We start from the raw sequence: 18,077 nt of genomic DNA on the forward strand, positions 1-18,077 counted from the left end.
TGAAATAGGTCTAGAGAGGTCACCAGTTTAAACTTGTAAGGTAGATGTCCAATCAATAGGTTGTCAGAGGAAAGGGATTCAACACTCATCGTGAGAGCTTGTATAGGCAATAATCAATTTCTTTTCTTTTCTTTTCAAATATATGTTTGGACTGTTTCTCAAGTCGCCTGTCTTGATGTTCTTATCCTGAAAGCTCATGATATTGACATTTTTCTCCTGAATATGTAGATGTGTAGACGTTTTGAGTATATGGATATATTAACAGTGAGTCAAACAAGCTCAATTCCACTTATGTTTGGCAAATAAATTGGAAGCACAAGAGTTTTTCCATCATTATTAAAGGGAGGCATTTTCTGTAAGGCTGTGAGAAGCTGTTCCTCTTGCTGCCTAAGCAGTTTCTACTGCAAAAGCAATTTGCCACCAGATGGATCCCTCCGGGAGACATGAACTAGAGTAAAAAGGGAAATCTAATCACAGGGGGACTTTCAGGCTTTATGGCAGATAGGGGTGGAATTGTTGGGGATTAATTATAGAAAATAAACCCACATCTCATCATATTCCCCTTCCGAAGATCACATGTCACCCAACAGATAGCACTCACTATGTGTGGCTGAAGAGAACTTCTCTCTGGGAACCGAGGAGGGCTACACAGTGGAGTCAATATTGGAGCAAATCCCTCGACTGTTAATGCCACAGTTTTTTCATGATGGTGACAGCAGTCTGAGTCTCTGTTGAGATGGAGGATTCCTCCAAACTGACATTACTAATCTCAAATAAAGCTTTGGAAAAGGGATCCCAGATAGGAATGAGCTCTCTGACAAGCGCAGAAGAATATGAGATGAGACAAATGCATCGTAAAGTGTTAAAGGATTGAAGTGAATTTCTGAGGACAATTGGGGCGGACTTGAACCAATGACCAAGGGTCACCACCTTAAGAACGTTCTTTTCTCCTTTCCCCAAATGTCCCATCAACATGAGACAATTCATTCTTAAGATAATCTTTCGTCATCCCTAAGCTTCTTGCTTAGGAATCACCTGACCACTGAAACCAAGTTTGATTACCTTTAACGATAAAGCTGCTATGTATATCTTATAAAAGCAACAGCATATACTTTAAAAATACATTTAGAAAGGAAACAATAATTACTTTGATATTTAGAGGTTTTGTTATCCTCAACGAATATTTTGCCAAATAATACGTGCTTCAGCTGTTATGTTTTCAATATTTATGGATGATTTAATATATCATCATCTAAAATAATTCATGTACTGATATTCTTGAGAAAAGTTACATAAAACATTGTGGTGGACTATAGGTAACTAGGATCTGTAGCAAAATCTGACTCAAAATGTACTTGATTGAAATAACATAATTATTGACTTAAAGCCCAGAATTATGAGATCCAATGAGAAGAAAGAAGCAAAGAAAAGCTATAGATTTTCATCACAGTTCCATAATCATAAAGATTAAACCAATAATGTTTTTCTTGGGTTGGAGCATGACCTTGAGGAAAGCACTTGATTTCCTTGGCTTTGAAAGACTGGTAAATAATGTTCTAAGCAGAGGGTCTTCGGCAACGTTTATTGAAATACTAGAAAGTGCTACTGTAAAACAGATACCAGAACTTAAGCAGAAGCTCAAGTCCAGATAGTAACCTGACCTGTTTCCCCTGGATATGTAGCCAAATCTAGAGCCATGACTGGCCCCGTCAGCACCCTGCATGGGGTAAGTCAAACAGGATGTGGAATTTTAATGACATTTCTGGAAAAACAGCTAATTTACATGGCAATCATCACAGAAGGATTCACTCTTAACAGAGTTTTACTTTTTAAAAATGAAGAAACAAAAACACATGATGGAAATACACATGAGAAAACTCGGGGTTCTACTTCCTGTTCTGAAAATGGTGTGACAACAGCCAGTGTTTTCACAACAGGATGAAACTCCCTCTCCTTATCTGAAAACTAAGGGGATTGGATTTGATGGGGGCTCCCACTAAAATGCCCACAGGAGCCATAAGTGGCCTGACCTTCCTATGATGAAGGTAAATGACACTGAGGCTCTTGTTGGGACTGTGAGAAAATGGAGAATGCTGCTTCTTACTGGGGCAATTGGTCAACAATGGTAGATTGTTTATAGGTGGGAATGCAGACCCTGAGGTGTCATATTGTCTGATGTGTCAAAAAATATATAGAAATTCAGAATTTTGTGTCAAATATTCTGGTTTTCAAACCAGACAATAATATTTATGTCAAATATTCTGGTGGGCAACTAATTTAAAATGGGGGTGTGGGGGAGACCACACTGAGACCAAACTAAGCTTAGGTATGATGGGATGGGCCATGGGGCCTGTGTCCGCCATTTTGTGATCTCTGGAAGCCTCCTGCCTGCCACTGCTCTATGGTTCTGCTGTAAGATGGAGGAGGAGCGTCGTGCTGGGACCACAGAGCACTAAGCCCCTGCACAGCTCTAATTAATCTTCTTTTCACTCGGTTTCATTAACACATGAATACAGTAGGGAATCAGAGCAACCACAGTCAGTGGGATTGATGCACTTTTACAGAAAGACAGGATGTAAAATAAATGCTCTGCATGAGTGGGGATCTTGATGAAATGGTAGAGCTGCAGTGTGATCAACGAGGCCACGGCACAGAGCAGCCGGAAGCTCAGCTTGTAGCCGTTTTCCCCTCGGCAGCTCCTAAGGAACATCTCTGAGTTGATCGCAAAGCCCAAGCCAAAGAGCACCCCAAGATTCCTCACGAGTCCAGCGAAAGGCGTGGTGTCAATGTGGATCCAGTCAGGGTTGGCACACCATTTCTTGGCTATGGGCAGAGACCACAGCAGGTCAATGTCAAGCAGTCTGAGAAGCAGGTAAAAGCCAAGGGCAAACAGAAAAAGGAAGAGGCTGGTCTTCAGATAGGTGCTCAGGCTGGCGGTTTGGATGCCTGAGGTGTGTTCAAAGGCCTCCGCCACAAGCATGCCTGGGGATTAGAAAGAGACACTGAAGACTACCATGTGCCCTTGAGCCCCTCGGGCATCATTCCTCTCTGTATTAAAGAATTCGCCATCATGTTCATGATCAAAGCCTTTTAGACGTCTAGACCCTATTCATTTTCCAAAGCCCTTTCCCTAGGCAATAGCTAAAATACCTGCCCCATGCTCTTTACACCATCCATGTTAGCACAAGTGAATCTTTCAGGAGTCTGCGGCACTGGGTGGCAAACACTTGATAGGCAGAGCCCTGATCTAGGTGCTTGCAATTAATATTTTAATTGCCAAAGCCAATTATCTAGAGAACCTTTGAAAGGTGTGTGGGGTTGAATGGTGGAAACTCAATCATGGAGAAGGTTGCTGCTTCAAGAATTCAAAGCAGCTGCTCAATGAAGTCCCTGGTCATGTAATAATCACTTCAGGTGTATCGAAGAGAATGGCATGGCGTACAGCCTGGAGGGCCATTATGAAATCTCCCAAACCAAGACACAAGCCCTCTGTCTGGGCTGATAGCTTGGGAGTTGGACATGGTGCTAGCCACACTTCAGAGAACCCCATCTCACTGAATGAGACCATGCACATCATGTACATGGAGGATTTGAGAGGTGTACTGAGTGGCTTATGCTTCCAGGGCAGCATTTGGTATCAGTAGTTTGACAGAGTTACCTGAGACCAGGGTACCGACTACCAGGGAGAATCTGATGACATAAAACAAATGACACTAAAGCTTTCCAATGACGCAACTCAAGGTAAGTAATTATATTTACCACCAAATACTCCAAGAATAACTTGATGAGGAAAATGTGTTGCTATGAATACTCTGGAGATGCAGACACTGATTTGAATCAACCAAAAAAGACTCCAAAGAAATGACCAGGTCAGTCTACGATGAAAGAATACATATAAACATAAAAAGCAAAGAAATTGTATCACTTGTAAAACGCAGGGGGTGACACCAGATGATCTTTCTCAGAGGAATCCATCTAACTGTGACATAACGTTATGATTCTAGAGTCGGTTTTTTTCCCCCAGAATGTTTTCATGTGCTCCGTAGGATTTGAAAAGCTTTAACAGAGGTTTCTACATATACCAATGCATTAAGCTTAACCAGTGCAATCTCCTGAGATTTTAATAAGTGAAATAAAAGGAAGCTAATTTGACAACCTGAAAATTATTTTAATGGAGTATGGGCAATTCAAATTTGGGGGAATTACTAATATCTAGAATGACCTAGAGTGGATCACTTACATTTTTACTCTCTGTTGTATGTGTTTCCTCTTTTCTGTCTCAAGAAAACTCACTGGAGAGGCAGCTACTACTCTGATGAATATAACACAAGCATTTCATCAAGGGCAAATTTTCACTGGGCTTTATTTTACAGATGCTCAAGTCCCAATTCTTTGTTTTTTGACATATAGAAAATGAGACTAGGAAGTTGACTTAGACATTATATACTTTTGATTAGAAGCAGCAATTTTCAAAAAGTTTTCAAAAATACTGTAGTCCAAGCTCATAATTTTAATGAAGATTTAGCAATATTCAGTTATAAGAATGCTTGGAGTTCTGCTGCTGAATGTTTGTTCCTGATAACTGGACCAAACTGGTTATTGAAAAACTAAGAAATAGAAAGAAATGAGACTTTCCAAGAGGTAGTAAACAGAAGTTATCCTTATGGGAGAAGAACAAACAGGGATTTGTTTGTATTAAGATAAGGAGTAGGCACTCAATAAATATTGATGGAAGAAATGAAATGTTGCAGTTATAAAAACCAAAAGGGAATTATAGAATTAAAAAAAAAAGAAATAAACATTTCTCAAGGTCTGGAAGATTGCGGAAGAAATGCACTACAGGGAAAAGGTGAGGCTTATTTAGATTCTCTTTTGAAAACCTGTCCATAGATAGAAAATATTAATTTCTTTAAATTATAGTTTCTGACTTGCTGTTTGGGGTTGGATAACAAACATATTAAGGTGTATAGGTTGTGGTCTCATTAGAATAAACTTAGAAAATATCCAGATTTCTTGGCAGTTTCTTATATTGTCCAATACTACTCTAAAAAGTAGAATATGTGATGGAACTTGGAAATGTTTGTTTTTTTTTTAAATTTTAGAAGAACTTTAATGTAATGGTATATGTTATAGAATTTTTTAAGAAATTAACTGACAAATCTTATCTTGGTAGCCTAATAATGTATGATTAAAGTGGTGCTCAGAATTGTTTTAATGATAGTTAAGTACTTCAGGAGAAAAGAGAAGGAAATATCCCAATTCCTATAAGAATTATGAATAATCTAATATTAAAATTCCGGGTCTCTCTAAACACTATGATTCTACTAACATTAAGTCTACTAAGATTCACATTTAAGTTTGCCTTTAGAAAGCTTTTAATTAAAAAGGCTGTATAGTCTTTAAAGCTAGAATATATGTTATTGATGTCAAAAACATTGGCTATTCAAAGAAGGAAACATAATTTTTCTAAGCCAATACATTTAAGGGGAATTATGAGTCCCAAACTTCTCGTTAATCTTAGAAGAGGGAATATGCATGCAAAAATACTTCCTTATATAATTTTAGATGACTTATTTATGAGCTACCAAAATGATTATTGTGTTATGGAAACCTAAAGGCACTTCCAGCGAGTCATTAATCAATTAAACATTTCCAACCTTATAATGTGGCAATAGCTCTGAGCTAACGAGGGCATTATCTTAAAGCAAACTATTAACTTTCTATCCATCTTGCTTTTTGGCTATGATCGAAGAGAATAAGCACATTTCAACAACTAAAAATATGCCAAAGTAAATTTTTAAAAGGCTTTCTGTATTCAAGACTTTCTGTTTGCACATTCCAGTGGCACAGAAACTTGAGCAAGGCTGACCTGTACAGGTACATGGTCAACGACTTGTCCATCCGACCGACAGTGTGGCCCAGGGCAGCTGTTATCATGACGTACCAGACACACGATGAGCCCATTGCATGGCCAGATGGGCTTCCTGCAACAACAAAGTGCTAATCCATTTGAAAGGTGGTTAATAGAGTATTGGTATCAGAAATAGTAGAATATTAGCCATGAAAGTGACACAGAACTCGGGAAAAAACCACAGGCTACATGTAATGTTTAGAAATAGGTAGAAATAAAAGAAATCGAGTCAAATGGAGCCTCGAAACACTTTCAAGAAACATTTTTTCAGATTTTTTCAAGTTCATCACAATGCCAGAAATCAAAATGTTCAAGGCTAATTAAGAACATGGGCTGTTGCACCAAAATCTGCCCCAGCCCTCCATGTCTTTCATGCCTATTTTTGATTGATGAGAAAATTAAAGTACTTGCATTGGACCCTGAATCAGTTCATTTTCCTTGGGCTGGAAAGTCAGACATCTGAAAGGTATCATTACTATGTTCTGCTTTACCAACTGACTTACAAAGGACTGCCATGTTCTAGCAGCTACCTCTGGGCCTACCTTGTGCCTGGCCACTGCGACAGGTGTCTTTGTCGTTAAATGGATGAGGGAAGCTGTAAAGGGCATCAATCCTGCCAGAAGCCTGGCAGCCTTTCTATTTCCAGAATGTCTTTCCTATGCTGCTTGATTTAAAATAATAATAATAATAATAATAATAATTTGCTTTGATGCTTGCCATGAGTTTTTACCAAGTGGAGATCTATTCATATTAAGCACCACTCTGTTTTGGAAAAATATTACATTAAACAAGGACAACCTATTCCTTATAGACCAAGTTCTTTTAAAGTTATACAGGATTTTTCAGAGCCTATTATATCCTTACGTGAGTTATAAATCTTTAGGGAGTGAAGATAGAATACAATCTCTTTCTCTCTTTTTTTTCTCCAGAAAATGTCTTATGAGGTAGAAGATCCTGGGAAGTGCTGGGATAAACCAAAGTAGCATTTCAGTTGTCTCAAATGTTATCCATCCATCCATCCATCCATCTATGCATCCATCCATCCCACAGTGGTTTCACAAAGATAAAATACATAGCACCCCTGTCCTAATGGAACAGCTTATTAGGGGAGCCAAATATATGTGAAGAATTAATTATAGTATGGTGAGATAAATAATATAACAGATGGGTGTATAGTTTTATGGGAGCAAGAAAGAAATAAATTCAGAGAATTCATTAGGAACTTACATATTCAGTATATTAAATATTAGTTTCAAGATGTCAAATGGCAAGAATTTTTTGCTATGTAACAAACTGTGCTAAGGTACATCATCACACATTCTCATAAATTAAAGTCTCACAAATTAAAGTATGAAAATAAATATTCAGGGACGCCTGGTGGCTCAGTGGGTTAAGCCACTGCCTTCGGCTCAGGTCATGATCTCAGGGTCCTGGGATGGAGTCCCGCATCGGGCTCTTTGCTCAGCAGGGAGCCTGCTTCCCTCTCTCTCTCTCTCTCTCTGCCTACCTCTCTGTCTACTTGTGATCTCTCTATATAAAATAAATAAATAAAATCTTTAAAAAAAATAAATTTTCATACATATATATTATATATATGTATATATGTATGAAATTATATGTATATATGTATGAAATATGTATATATGTATGAAATTATATAAATATATACATATATAAATTATGAGAATATCACACATTCTCATAAATTAAAGTCTCACAAATTAAAGTATGAAAATAAATTTTCATACATATATATGTATTTAAAAACATTTTCATAATCTTATCAACTTTCATAGTATAGATTTCACACTCATACAGAATCTTAACTTATAAAAGGAAGTGGCCCGAGAAGTCTACTTATATGTTCTATAAGCAAGAAAAAAAAAAAAAAAGACGTTTGAAAGAAAAAAATTCTAAGATTAGGAACAATGTCTACTGGCAATAGTAAAACCAGGAAGTTCTTACCTCATTCATGACACTCTCAGAAGATCCATAATAACTTTGAAAGTTGCTCAGCCACAGATAAATCAACATTTCTAGGATTTTAATACAGTTCTTTGGGAATTTCTTCTAGTTAACTGTTTTTGTTTGTTTTAGAATCAAACCATTACAGTCTTCCAAGAAATAAATGCAAAATATAAAATCATTTGGAAAGTAGTCCCTGATTTACCCTTTTACATATAACAGAATGGTCATTCATAAAACTTCTTGCCTTTTCATTAGCAATTTTTATGCTTATGAACTTTTAGCATCCTCACTCATGACATTTTCTTTAATACCCTATATAATATCATAGAGCAGGTAGGTGATAACCACACATAATGACTCTCTGTTGGAATATCTTTAGTAACTCGAGGCTGCAGTAATTGCTTACCTGGACCTGTTTCACATGTAGTGGGGAACTGTTCAAGGCACGGACTCGAGTGATTTGCGTAAATCTGAGTTTCTTGGACCCACCAGTAAGGCCGATGACCAAACAATATCCTGTATTTAAAGAAATATAAATATGCATACACATTTAAACACACAACTATTGCTTAACTGGGAATAGTGATCTCTCCTATAAAAATGAGTCAAACAGAGGGTTGACAGGGAAAGCTCATGATTAAGAGACTTTGGGTTCTGGTATGTCTCTTATTATAGAGGGAGTTTTTGGCATCCTAGTCTCCAGTAAAAAGAGGGACTTTTTTCCTTGTAGGGAAACTTCTGTGGATGCTTTGGATTCTTAGACTGGGGATATCCAAGTGGTTCCTAGAATTATCAATCTTTTCATTAAGATTTTCATTAAGATTAAGAAGCTCATTTAATTAACTTCTTATTTAATCACAGCATATGTTTTACAGGGTTTGGAATTTACTGATAAGTCAGATAAAGTATACATTTCTATGCTTTCTGTAAGTTCGATTTATGAATAGGTGTTTCAAATTAACTGCCATGTTTGAAAGATTTTCCAAGTAAAACCACACACATCTGAAATGTGATCATTAAGCCAAAGCTACAAATTTAAGAACAAACTTTACGCAAAATAAAACAAATAGAAGGCTTACCATTTAAAAATAAGATTGAACCAATCCCCAATGACTGCCACCCATACCATCTTGGTTCCAACTGTCTGATTAAGTTGAAACCAAAGTGGAAAATAAATAGAAAAGATATTCCGGGGATCGCCAACATTGGACATAAAATTTAGAAAACTGTAGTAAGCTCGATAGTCTTTCTGCAAATGCTGAATAGCGAGCACTCCATTCCTATGAAGGAAATCCATCTTGAAAGAGAATCAGTTCTAAACACAGAGCAATTGGAGCTGAACTGCCCTGAGTGCCACTGTTTTTATATGCTATGCTCATGGCGGTCTGGCCATTACCACAACATGTGATGCTGACCATCTGTGAGAGGGCACGTCAGCCCTCCTCTGCCGGAAAGCTCATCTGTTGATGATTTTAACTGGTGCCAAAAAGGTGAAGTACATGCTGATCTGTGGCAAGTCGAGGGGAAATTTAGGTAGAGACACAGTGAATTTCTTATGCAGCCTTCCTTTTGTGTGCACAGTTGGCTCATGTTTGCTTGAAATTTTTTGCACACTTCATTTCCTTCAAGGGCAGAGACATTGGCAATTTCTATGCTTGGCTAGAAGACTACACAAATAATTACTGCATGTCAAATAGCCCTTAAAGCCATGCATTTTAATTTAAAATAGACTGTGGCTTTTTGACTATTTTATTGGGTCTTTGAGGAAAACGGATGAGTAAACATCTGGGCATGAAAAATGTATGCGATATGATAGGCTATTTTCTGAATGCAGACTTTCAAATAAAAATATTTTGATATTTCTTTATTAGCAGAGAGAATGACATGACATATATGGAACAGAGAAGGAAATACATGAAATATATAAAATCTGCCAGGAAACCTATTTTTTTGACTGAAGGGCAGGAATGAAGACACAGAGGTCTCTTGGGTAATAGAAGTGTGTTAGGAATGAGTCATATTTTTATGGACAAGAGAATACACTTGAGAACACCAGGGAGTCACTCACGTGACAGGAAGACAAAAATCAGCTTTAAAACGCTTTTCACCGATCAGGAAAATGGCTTGTTGAAAACAGAGCGTTCAGGAGAAATATGAGAGAAGCACCCAAACAAGCATGTAGATTGGGAATAAACAGAAGGGCAGCTCAGAGAGACCCAGGGTCCAAGTCAGCAGTGAGGTGATGAAGTTAGAGGACCAAGTGTGCAAGGCTTCAAGGGTCCCTGAAAAGCAATGAAGTCCCACGCAGTGGCGGAGGGGGAAGGTAGGTCAAGTGTTTGTTCTCCTCCCATTCACATCCTTGTCTTCTCTTATCATGGTCTCTTTATGAGGAACTTTCTTCACAGGCTGTGAACAGCCCCATGGATTTCTCATCGTGTCCTGCCCTATCATTTATCGTCATGGGAATCCAATGTCCATAAGCACTTTCCTAGTCTCTGTTGCCACCCCTGGAGAAAATGCTTTGACTTCCCATTAAAATCTTTTTGGATTTTTTTTTTTAATGCTGTATCTTTGTCCTACCCCAGACAAATTAAGTTTCTGGTGATGGGACCCAAGCATTGGTAATTTAAAAAATACCTTCCAAGTGATTCCAATGTGCAGCTGGGGTTGAGAAGTGTTATTATAAAGAAATGTATTCATTGTCTGTTCTCCTTTCAGCCTTAAGCTCCTCCCCCTGTCCAAAGGCAACCTGAAAGAAGCTTCAATGACATTGAATGTGTAAATTACTGTAAGTAACAGGATCTTCCTGTTCCACTCAGTTTTCACACCGGCTGATGTAAAGACTTCAGAGAATCTAGAATGAAAGAACCCTAATCTATTGAGAGATGTATAAAGCTGGTAACAGTTGTATACAATCTTGATACTGTGGTCAAGAAGAGGTAAAACAATGGTGACAGCTTTCTGAAATGCGTGCCTCGTAAAGGAGGGCATACTGAGGGCAGCCTCCCTCACCTAGTTTTTTGGGGTACTCATCTGGAAGGAAGTTAAAATAAAATGGTTTCTGTGGGTGAGAACTCTGGTTTGACAGTCAAAGTGGGATGGCGAGTGGCACCAGGTCATTTTTCAGAAAGTGAATTTATTTTCTTATTTTATTTTGTTATTTTATTTTATTTATATGAGAGAGAGAGGACAAGGGAGCATGAGCAGGGGGGAGGAGGGACAAAGGCAGAGGAAAGGGAGAGGCAGACTCCCTGTTGAGTGTGGAGGCTGACGTAAGACTCCATCCCAGGACCCTGAGATCATGACCTGAGCCAGAGGCAGCCACTTAACCAACTGAGCCACCCAGGTGCCCCCCAGAAAGTGACTTTAAATGGCTACCAGGAAATGAATATTGATCTCTATTCACAGTGAGAAACTTACCAGTCTCCTTTATCATTCTGATCATTTCAGTGGGAGGAGAACCAGGAAGAAGTCAGCCAGCCCTGGCTCTCGGCACAGGCAGAGTTTTGCTTTTCCCCCAGGTGGCCCAGAATTACACCCTTGGTCCTCCCACTAGTGTGCTCATCTGATCTGAATGATTTATGTGTTGGGATAAAATCAAATGTGCTGAAAACTCTGTTTTGGTTTAGAAGCCTTGAATTCATGCTCTTCCAATTATTTGCTTTCAAAAATACTCCCTCCTATTATCCACTTTTAACTTTACAATAGTTCAGTAATCCTCATTTTAGTGATGGAAAAATGTGTTAGCAACCCGGCGTGGATCATTTCTTTCGTGTAGGAGCTCTGTTTAGAGACTAAATTTTATTTCCAGACCAATGCTTCTTCTTAGTCTAGGCTCTGTCTTGGGGTTCAATGCCGACATTGGTGAGATTTTAAACAATGGTAAAATGAATAAAAACTAATGTTATGACCAGTTTGTTTCAAATGTTTTCAACTACCCAGACCCCATAATTCACTGGTATCATCGTTCTGTGAAGCTTTTCTGTGTAGTCCTGAGAGAAGATTGGTTGACACAGAAGCACATCTGGCCAGCTGCCAGAGCACAAGGAGAACTTCATAGATACAATCACCACTTTGAACTTCTCTCGGATGGCTTATCCCGTCATTGGACAGCAGAGACACTGTTGTTATGGGGATTCAGGGGCTACTGTTAGCTTCCCAGTCTCTGACATCTTCTCTGAAGGAAGTATCAAGTAGCACTCAGATGCACACCTCACAGCTTATTCCCATCCTCTGCTGACAGCCTGGCAACCCAGCAGACATCTTCTCTGGGACAGACAAGTATGCAAATAAGGAAAGCCACTCAAATGAGAACAGACAGAGGCTATTTATTCTGAATTTGCGAGAGTCAGCTACCATTATTTGCATATGACAAAGATTCAGAAGCAGGCAGGGAGTAGAAAAGTTTTATTGTATAGTGGGACTAAAGAAGGCCTCAGGTATGCTCTGATTAGAAGTTGTTGGCACAGGCAAGCTGGAGATGAGTTAACTAGAAGCTGCGTACTTCATGTGATTGGTTTGGGGAGCCTACTTAGCTTTCACTGGTTGGTCCTGAATAAGAAGCTGGGGCAAAAAACAGGGAAGCTAGCAGTCATTGACCAAATCCTGACCATTCTGGGAAGATTGCTTCAGAGGTTTTGGGTCAGAATTCTCTTGTCATATTTGGTCTGGCCATTGTCCATTCGAAAATTCAGTCTGTCACAAAACAAATTGAATAAATATGCATTAGAAGTAGTTTCTGTGGCATCCCATGAAATAAGGGAATCCCTTGTCTATCCTATAATTCTATAATTCTTTTTATTCATTGAGTCAAAAAAAGCATAGACTTGCTTACCAAAGATAAATGAATTTTTTAGGTATGCACTACTCTGTGTGAGTCATTAGCCTTGACTAATCAGAGTCTATGCTTCTGTTCTTTTTGTTTTGCATATTCAGGTTCTATAATTCCCATAATCTCTTTAATGAGCCATGAGGAAGGACATAACTCCTCTTTATTCTTTTTCTGAGAAGTGTTTAAGCTACATATTTCATCGTATTCATTTTCTTCTGAAATGTCTTGTCCCTAAACCAAGGTGTGAATGATTTCAAATACATTTTGTCTTACAATTAAAAATTCAACTTCATGCTCATTCAGTGCCTCAGAGTCTGTGGACCATGATGAATTCAGCTGCATGTTAATTTTTCATCTAGGATAGTTAATTTAGAGAGACCGATCATCTCCTGAGGACTATCTAGTTCTATAGACTGTGGTATAATTAACTGAAGTAAAAGCACCTTGATTTCTTTTGCCTTTTAACAGGATCTGTTAAGTCTTTTTATTCCCTGGAGTTCATCATTTTCAGTCTTTTCATATCTCATCTTATATGTACTTCCTTAGAGATGCCATCTCTTACTAGTATCCTTGCCATTCCTCTGACAGTGCTTTCTCTCAAACACTCTTTCCTTTTAAGGGATTATATTAGTCCATTGGGACAGACCCAGAAAGCACACAACTGGATGGTTTAAACAACAGAAATTTATTTTATCACAGTTCTGGAAGCTGCAAGTCTTAAACAGGTGTCCACCGGAATAGCTTCTTCTGAAGTCTCTCTCCTTGGCTTGTAGGTGGCCATTTTCTTTCTGCGTCTTTACATGGTCATCCTTCTGTTGGGATGTCCACCAGTCATACCGGGTTAGGTCCCATCCTAATGACCTCACTTTACTTTCATTAACTCTTTAACTATCTCCATAGTCACATTATGAAGTACTAGGGGTTAGGACTTCAGTATACAAATGTTGGGGGATGAAATTCAGCCCATACCAGGGATTGACTTACAGTTTGTAATTGTATATTTGATTTGAGCTTATGTGTTGAATCTCTCTTTCCAGCACCATAGCACAAGCTCCATAAAATAAAGGATCATGTTTTGCTTTGTGTACTAGCCACCAGCATAGACCCCCAGCATAAGTCCATGCTGGGGTTGATTTCCCAGGAAGCTTACATGCACCCCTACTATGGCAGGTTATTGCTGGGAGCTGCTGGGAGTTGTACAGCATATTAATAGTTTTATATTCTTTTTTTATTAAAGAGAGGCCCTGATATTAAAAGAGCTTTACCTCTCACAAAACCAGGACCTGCACCTGGGCCTTTTCTCATTATTCAATAAATATCTCTTGAATTAATGAATAAATTATCAAATAGAACTTTATATGAGTGCTAACTTATATAGAGAGACTTAAAAAAGGTTTGTTATTCTGTCAGTTGAAACTCAAATGCATTTTTCCCACAAAGATGTTATAAAATGGCTGGGTCAAGAATGCTTCTTTAAGATGGAGAAAATAGAGGGTACCTGGGTGGCTCAGTGGGTTAAGATGGAGAAAATTATATATAATGTTTATCTAAGGAAAAAGTAATATGCTTATGTTTGAAGAGAATAGAAGAATAAATAATCATAAAATGTTCTCCACAAAGAAAAGAAGGGGATAGAGTGAAGAGAATGAGAAAAGCCAGACTTCTTTAAATACATTTATTTTCTAGACTTGACTTTGAAACCATGTAAATATTTTACATAATTATAAAACTAAATTAAATTTAAAGAACAGTTAATATAAAATTTTAATATAAAAATATAAAAAATAATATAAAACTCAGCTGCCATCAGAGTTGGTATGGCTTGGGTTAAGGATACTCTCCAATACTTACTTATCCCATGTGGGTCACAGCAAGAAAGAAAGGCAGGGAATTGGTTCTTTTTTGCTACTAATAATCTTCACATAGAGTTTTTAACAGAGTCTGCCTCATACACTGAGTTATTTCAAAGTCAAAGTTGTTAAGATTAAGGTCTGTCCCAAATTGGTTCACCAAATGATGGAACAAACCCACCTCTAAGCTATGCAGCCCAAGATCCAAAAAAGGGTAGATCTATCTACCTCTATCCTTCACCTTTTGAGGTTGACTTTCTCAAAGTGTGGTCTGTGGACCACCTGTTTCCTGCCACAGCATATAGATCCCCAGGCCCTTTCCAGACTATGGAAACAGACTCTTCGGGATGGAGGTCCAAAACTGCACATTTTAGTAAGCTTCTTATGGGGTTGTTATACACATAAAATTACAGAAACTCCATCTTAATTTGTCTCTGAACGAATGAGGAGTGATGATACAGGGTGTCATACCCCTCTTGTGTGTCCTGTGTGTAGCTGACCCTCTGTTACACTACTTTCACAACTTCTACCCCAGGGCATTTTTCCTTGGCTCCCTTATTTGAGGTCTGTACTATTTCTCTTCTTCCCTGTGGATGCAGATTTGGTGTGTTTTTGTTTCCCTTCTTTGGAACCTCCTTTCCATTCTCCCTACCCCCCTTTATTAAGGCCCAAGGAAACACTCAAAATATTAGCTCTAATTAACATTCGTCGTTCTTACTTTGCCAAATAGTTTGTAAAAGCGGAGTTGACCTCTTGTTATGAGGTTCTTGAACAGAGTAGAAGTAGGGCAAAGTGATAACATTCAGTCTTAACACTCCAATATTGTTACTTCTCCTTTGAGCTCTGACATCTCCGCCTCTTCCTCTCTTCCTTTTCTTTCTCCTTCCTTTCTCTCCCCTTCCCTCTATCCATCTTTCTCTTGCTAAATCCATCCTCTCTCTTTTTTATGCTAAACACTTACCCGAGTTCAGTCTTTGAATTGGTCACAAACTTCAACCTTCGCCTGTACCCTGAGACCAAAGATAACTTCAAGACAGCAGAACCAAATCTGAATGTTTCACCGCTGCATCCTAGAATCAAGCCAGATGACCACCTCTTAATGAGAGTCTTAAGAAAATGGCACAAGCACCATGCTTTTTAGGATCAAGACCTTTTCTTCCTGCTGTGGTAGGACTCTCCATTTAATTCCTCCATGTTCTGTTCAAGGACTAGAGCTCTGCCGTGCCAGGTTAAAGCACTTTTGAGTGGAAGAAATTTTTAAGAGTGTGTGATTTGGTTCAAATATTAGTTGAATCTCTTTGACCACTAGGCCAAGACCCAAATTTGACATCATCAAACTTTCTGAAATGGTATGCAAAATATTAGTGCATGTGCACATTACTTGGAAGAAGGCTACAGCTTTCACAAGATTCTTACTGGAATCTCTGACCCAAGTGAGGTAAGTACAGCATAAGGTTCACTGGAATCCTATCTAATTTCCATGGTGCCTACACCCTGGATCTTTTCATTTCCTGTTTCTTCAGAGTTATCTTCAGTACTCCAATCTGCCTAGGATGATTTGCTTGTCTAAATGACTTCCTTCCTCTTAATGACTTTTTTAAAAACCTTTTCATACTATAGCGAGTCTCAAAACTCTGGACTCTTGCCCTCTTTTCAGTTAATTCCAGTTAATTTCAGTTCTTTCCAAAACTTTCTCACTCTGATTCATTTAGATTTTTCCTGGGGTTTTGATTGGCAGAAAATCCTGCCTATTTTACTTAGATTGCAACCGGTAGGACAGAAGCTAGAATTTTTTTAATTTGCTCTACATGCCAAATATATAACCACAAGATATACTCTTATCATAAACTGATCCATCATAAACTGAACCATTCATCTCTAAGGTATAGTGCTCTCTGCAACTCAACATATTCAGAGGCATATGACTTTAGCTTGTGTTGCTGGTGCAGTTATAGTAAACAAAACCACATTTTGGAGGTATTGACCTTTATGTCTTTGTGCATGGTCATTATCCTTTCACAACAAACTCATCCGCCTGATGTAAAATAACTTGCATTGTATTTGAATCTCTCCAGTGTCACTGTGTAATGTAAAATGGATTTACTTCAGACTGAGTGGAGACCTTAGTGACTTTTAGAAAACAATTACTTCCATTCCAGCTTGGATTCCAGGAATACTAGCATTCCATGATGACAGTATTTTAAGTGACCCAGTTTTTGATCTCCTAGGTACCCCTCCACTTGTCTCATTGTTCATTCTTCTCTAGAAATGATCATGAACTTTTCCTTGGATTACCGAAGGACCCAACAGAACGGCCCATTGGGCCATACTATTCATTTTCTTCATAATACAGTTAAGACACTTTTCACCTGGGTTCCCATTTATAGATGGCCCAAAGAATACCTACTGTATGTATTCCCAAATTTTACCGTACATTAGAATCTTTATTACTATATAGAATGTCTTTTGTGTATTTGGAAAGTGTACACTTTCTTTTCTTTGAAGTGCTGATATCCATATTTTTTAATTTAATGATTTTGAGGTATAAATGAACAATGTGAGGGATAATTTATATATCATAAAATTCACCATTGTAAATATATAATTCAGTTATTTCTAGTAAATTTATGGAGTTTTGCAACCATCACCACAAACCAGTTTAGAATGTCTCCATCTCTGTGGAATGTTCCCTTAGGCCCTCATGCAGTTAATATTTGCTTCCTCTCCCAGCTCAAAGAAAAGACTGAACTGTCTCTGTGGATTTGCCTTATTTGGCTACTTTATGCAAAGGATATTTTATGCAATGGGAGTTATATAATATGTAGCCTTTTGTCTCTGACTTAATGTTCTTGAGTATTTTTAATACTCAAAATAATTGTTTTTGAGTATTTTTTCAGGAGTAAATGCTTCTTGGTTCCTTGTAAGCTTTTGAGTTATTTCCAGGACATTGAAATGGTTGTTTTTGATATTTTTGTCCAGTTTTGTAGTTGCTTTTTGGGGAAAGGATTTGGTGACTTCTTCACTCCACCATGCTGAAGGCCCTAGCCCTTTTTTAAATTTTAGGGAGGAAATGAAAGCCTCCAGGTGAAATCTGACACTGAAGGTTGACTCCACTTTGGATATACTGTGCTTTGATCATAGTAATTATCCTAAGGGACATTTTCTTGAATCATCTTTTCCCATCACTCCTGACATAGGCCATTTAGAGATCTAGAGAATTTAATGTTTTTGTTCAAGAGTCTTTAGAATTCAAGCATTTTCTATTACCTGTTCTTTTTTTTTTTTAAAGATTTTATTTATTTATTTATTTGACAGAAATCACAAGTAGATGGAGAGGCAGGCAGAGAGAGACAGAGGGAAGCAGGCTCCCCGCTGAGCAGAGAGCCCGATGCGGGACTCGATCCCAGCACCCTGAGATCATGACCTGAGCCGAAGGCAGCGGCTTAACCCACTGAGCCACCCAGGCGCCCCCTATTACCTGTTCTTAACCTGGAATCTGCTCAAAGATCTTTCCTCT

The 18,077-nt window shown here is 38.2% G+C and overlaps 1 protein-coding gene across 2 annotated transcripts; it reads right to left on the reverse strand.

Moving 5' to 3' along the window:
* Positions 1-2,259: 2,259 nt before the first annotated feature.
* On the reverse strand, positions 2,260-9,176 carry G6PC2 (glucose-6-phosphatase catalytic subunit 2). 2 transcript variants are annotated; one of them, XM_059168950.1, is made up of 5 exons: positions 8,959-9,176; positions 8,286-8,395; positions 5,876-5,984; positions 3,760-3,875; positions 2,260-2,982 (listed from the first exon to the last, which is right to left on the reverse strand). In XM_059168950.1, exons 1-5 carry the CDS (start codon positions 9,174-9,176, stop codon positions 2,471-2,473), a joined length of 1,065 nt encoding a protein of 354 aa, XP_059024933.1. In that variant the 3' UTR covers positions 2,260-2,470. The 2 variants fall into 2 exon arrangements, with proteins under 2 accessions (XP_059024933.1, XP_059024932.1); XM_059168949.1 differs by having other exon boundaries at positions 5,870-5,984.
* Positions 9,177-18,077: the final 8,901 nt, after the last annotated feature.

This window comes from Mustela lutreola, chromosome 3 (genome assembly GCF_030435805.1).
Source record: "Mustela lutreola isolate mMusLut2 chromosome 3, mMusLut2.pri, whole genome shotgun sequence".
Taxonomy (NCBI): domain Eukaryota; kingdom Metazoa; phylum Chordata; class Mammalia; order Carnivora; family Mustelidae; genus Mustela; species Mustela lutreola.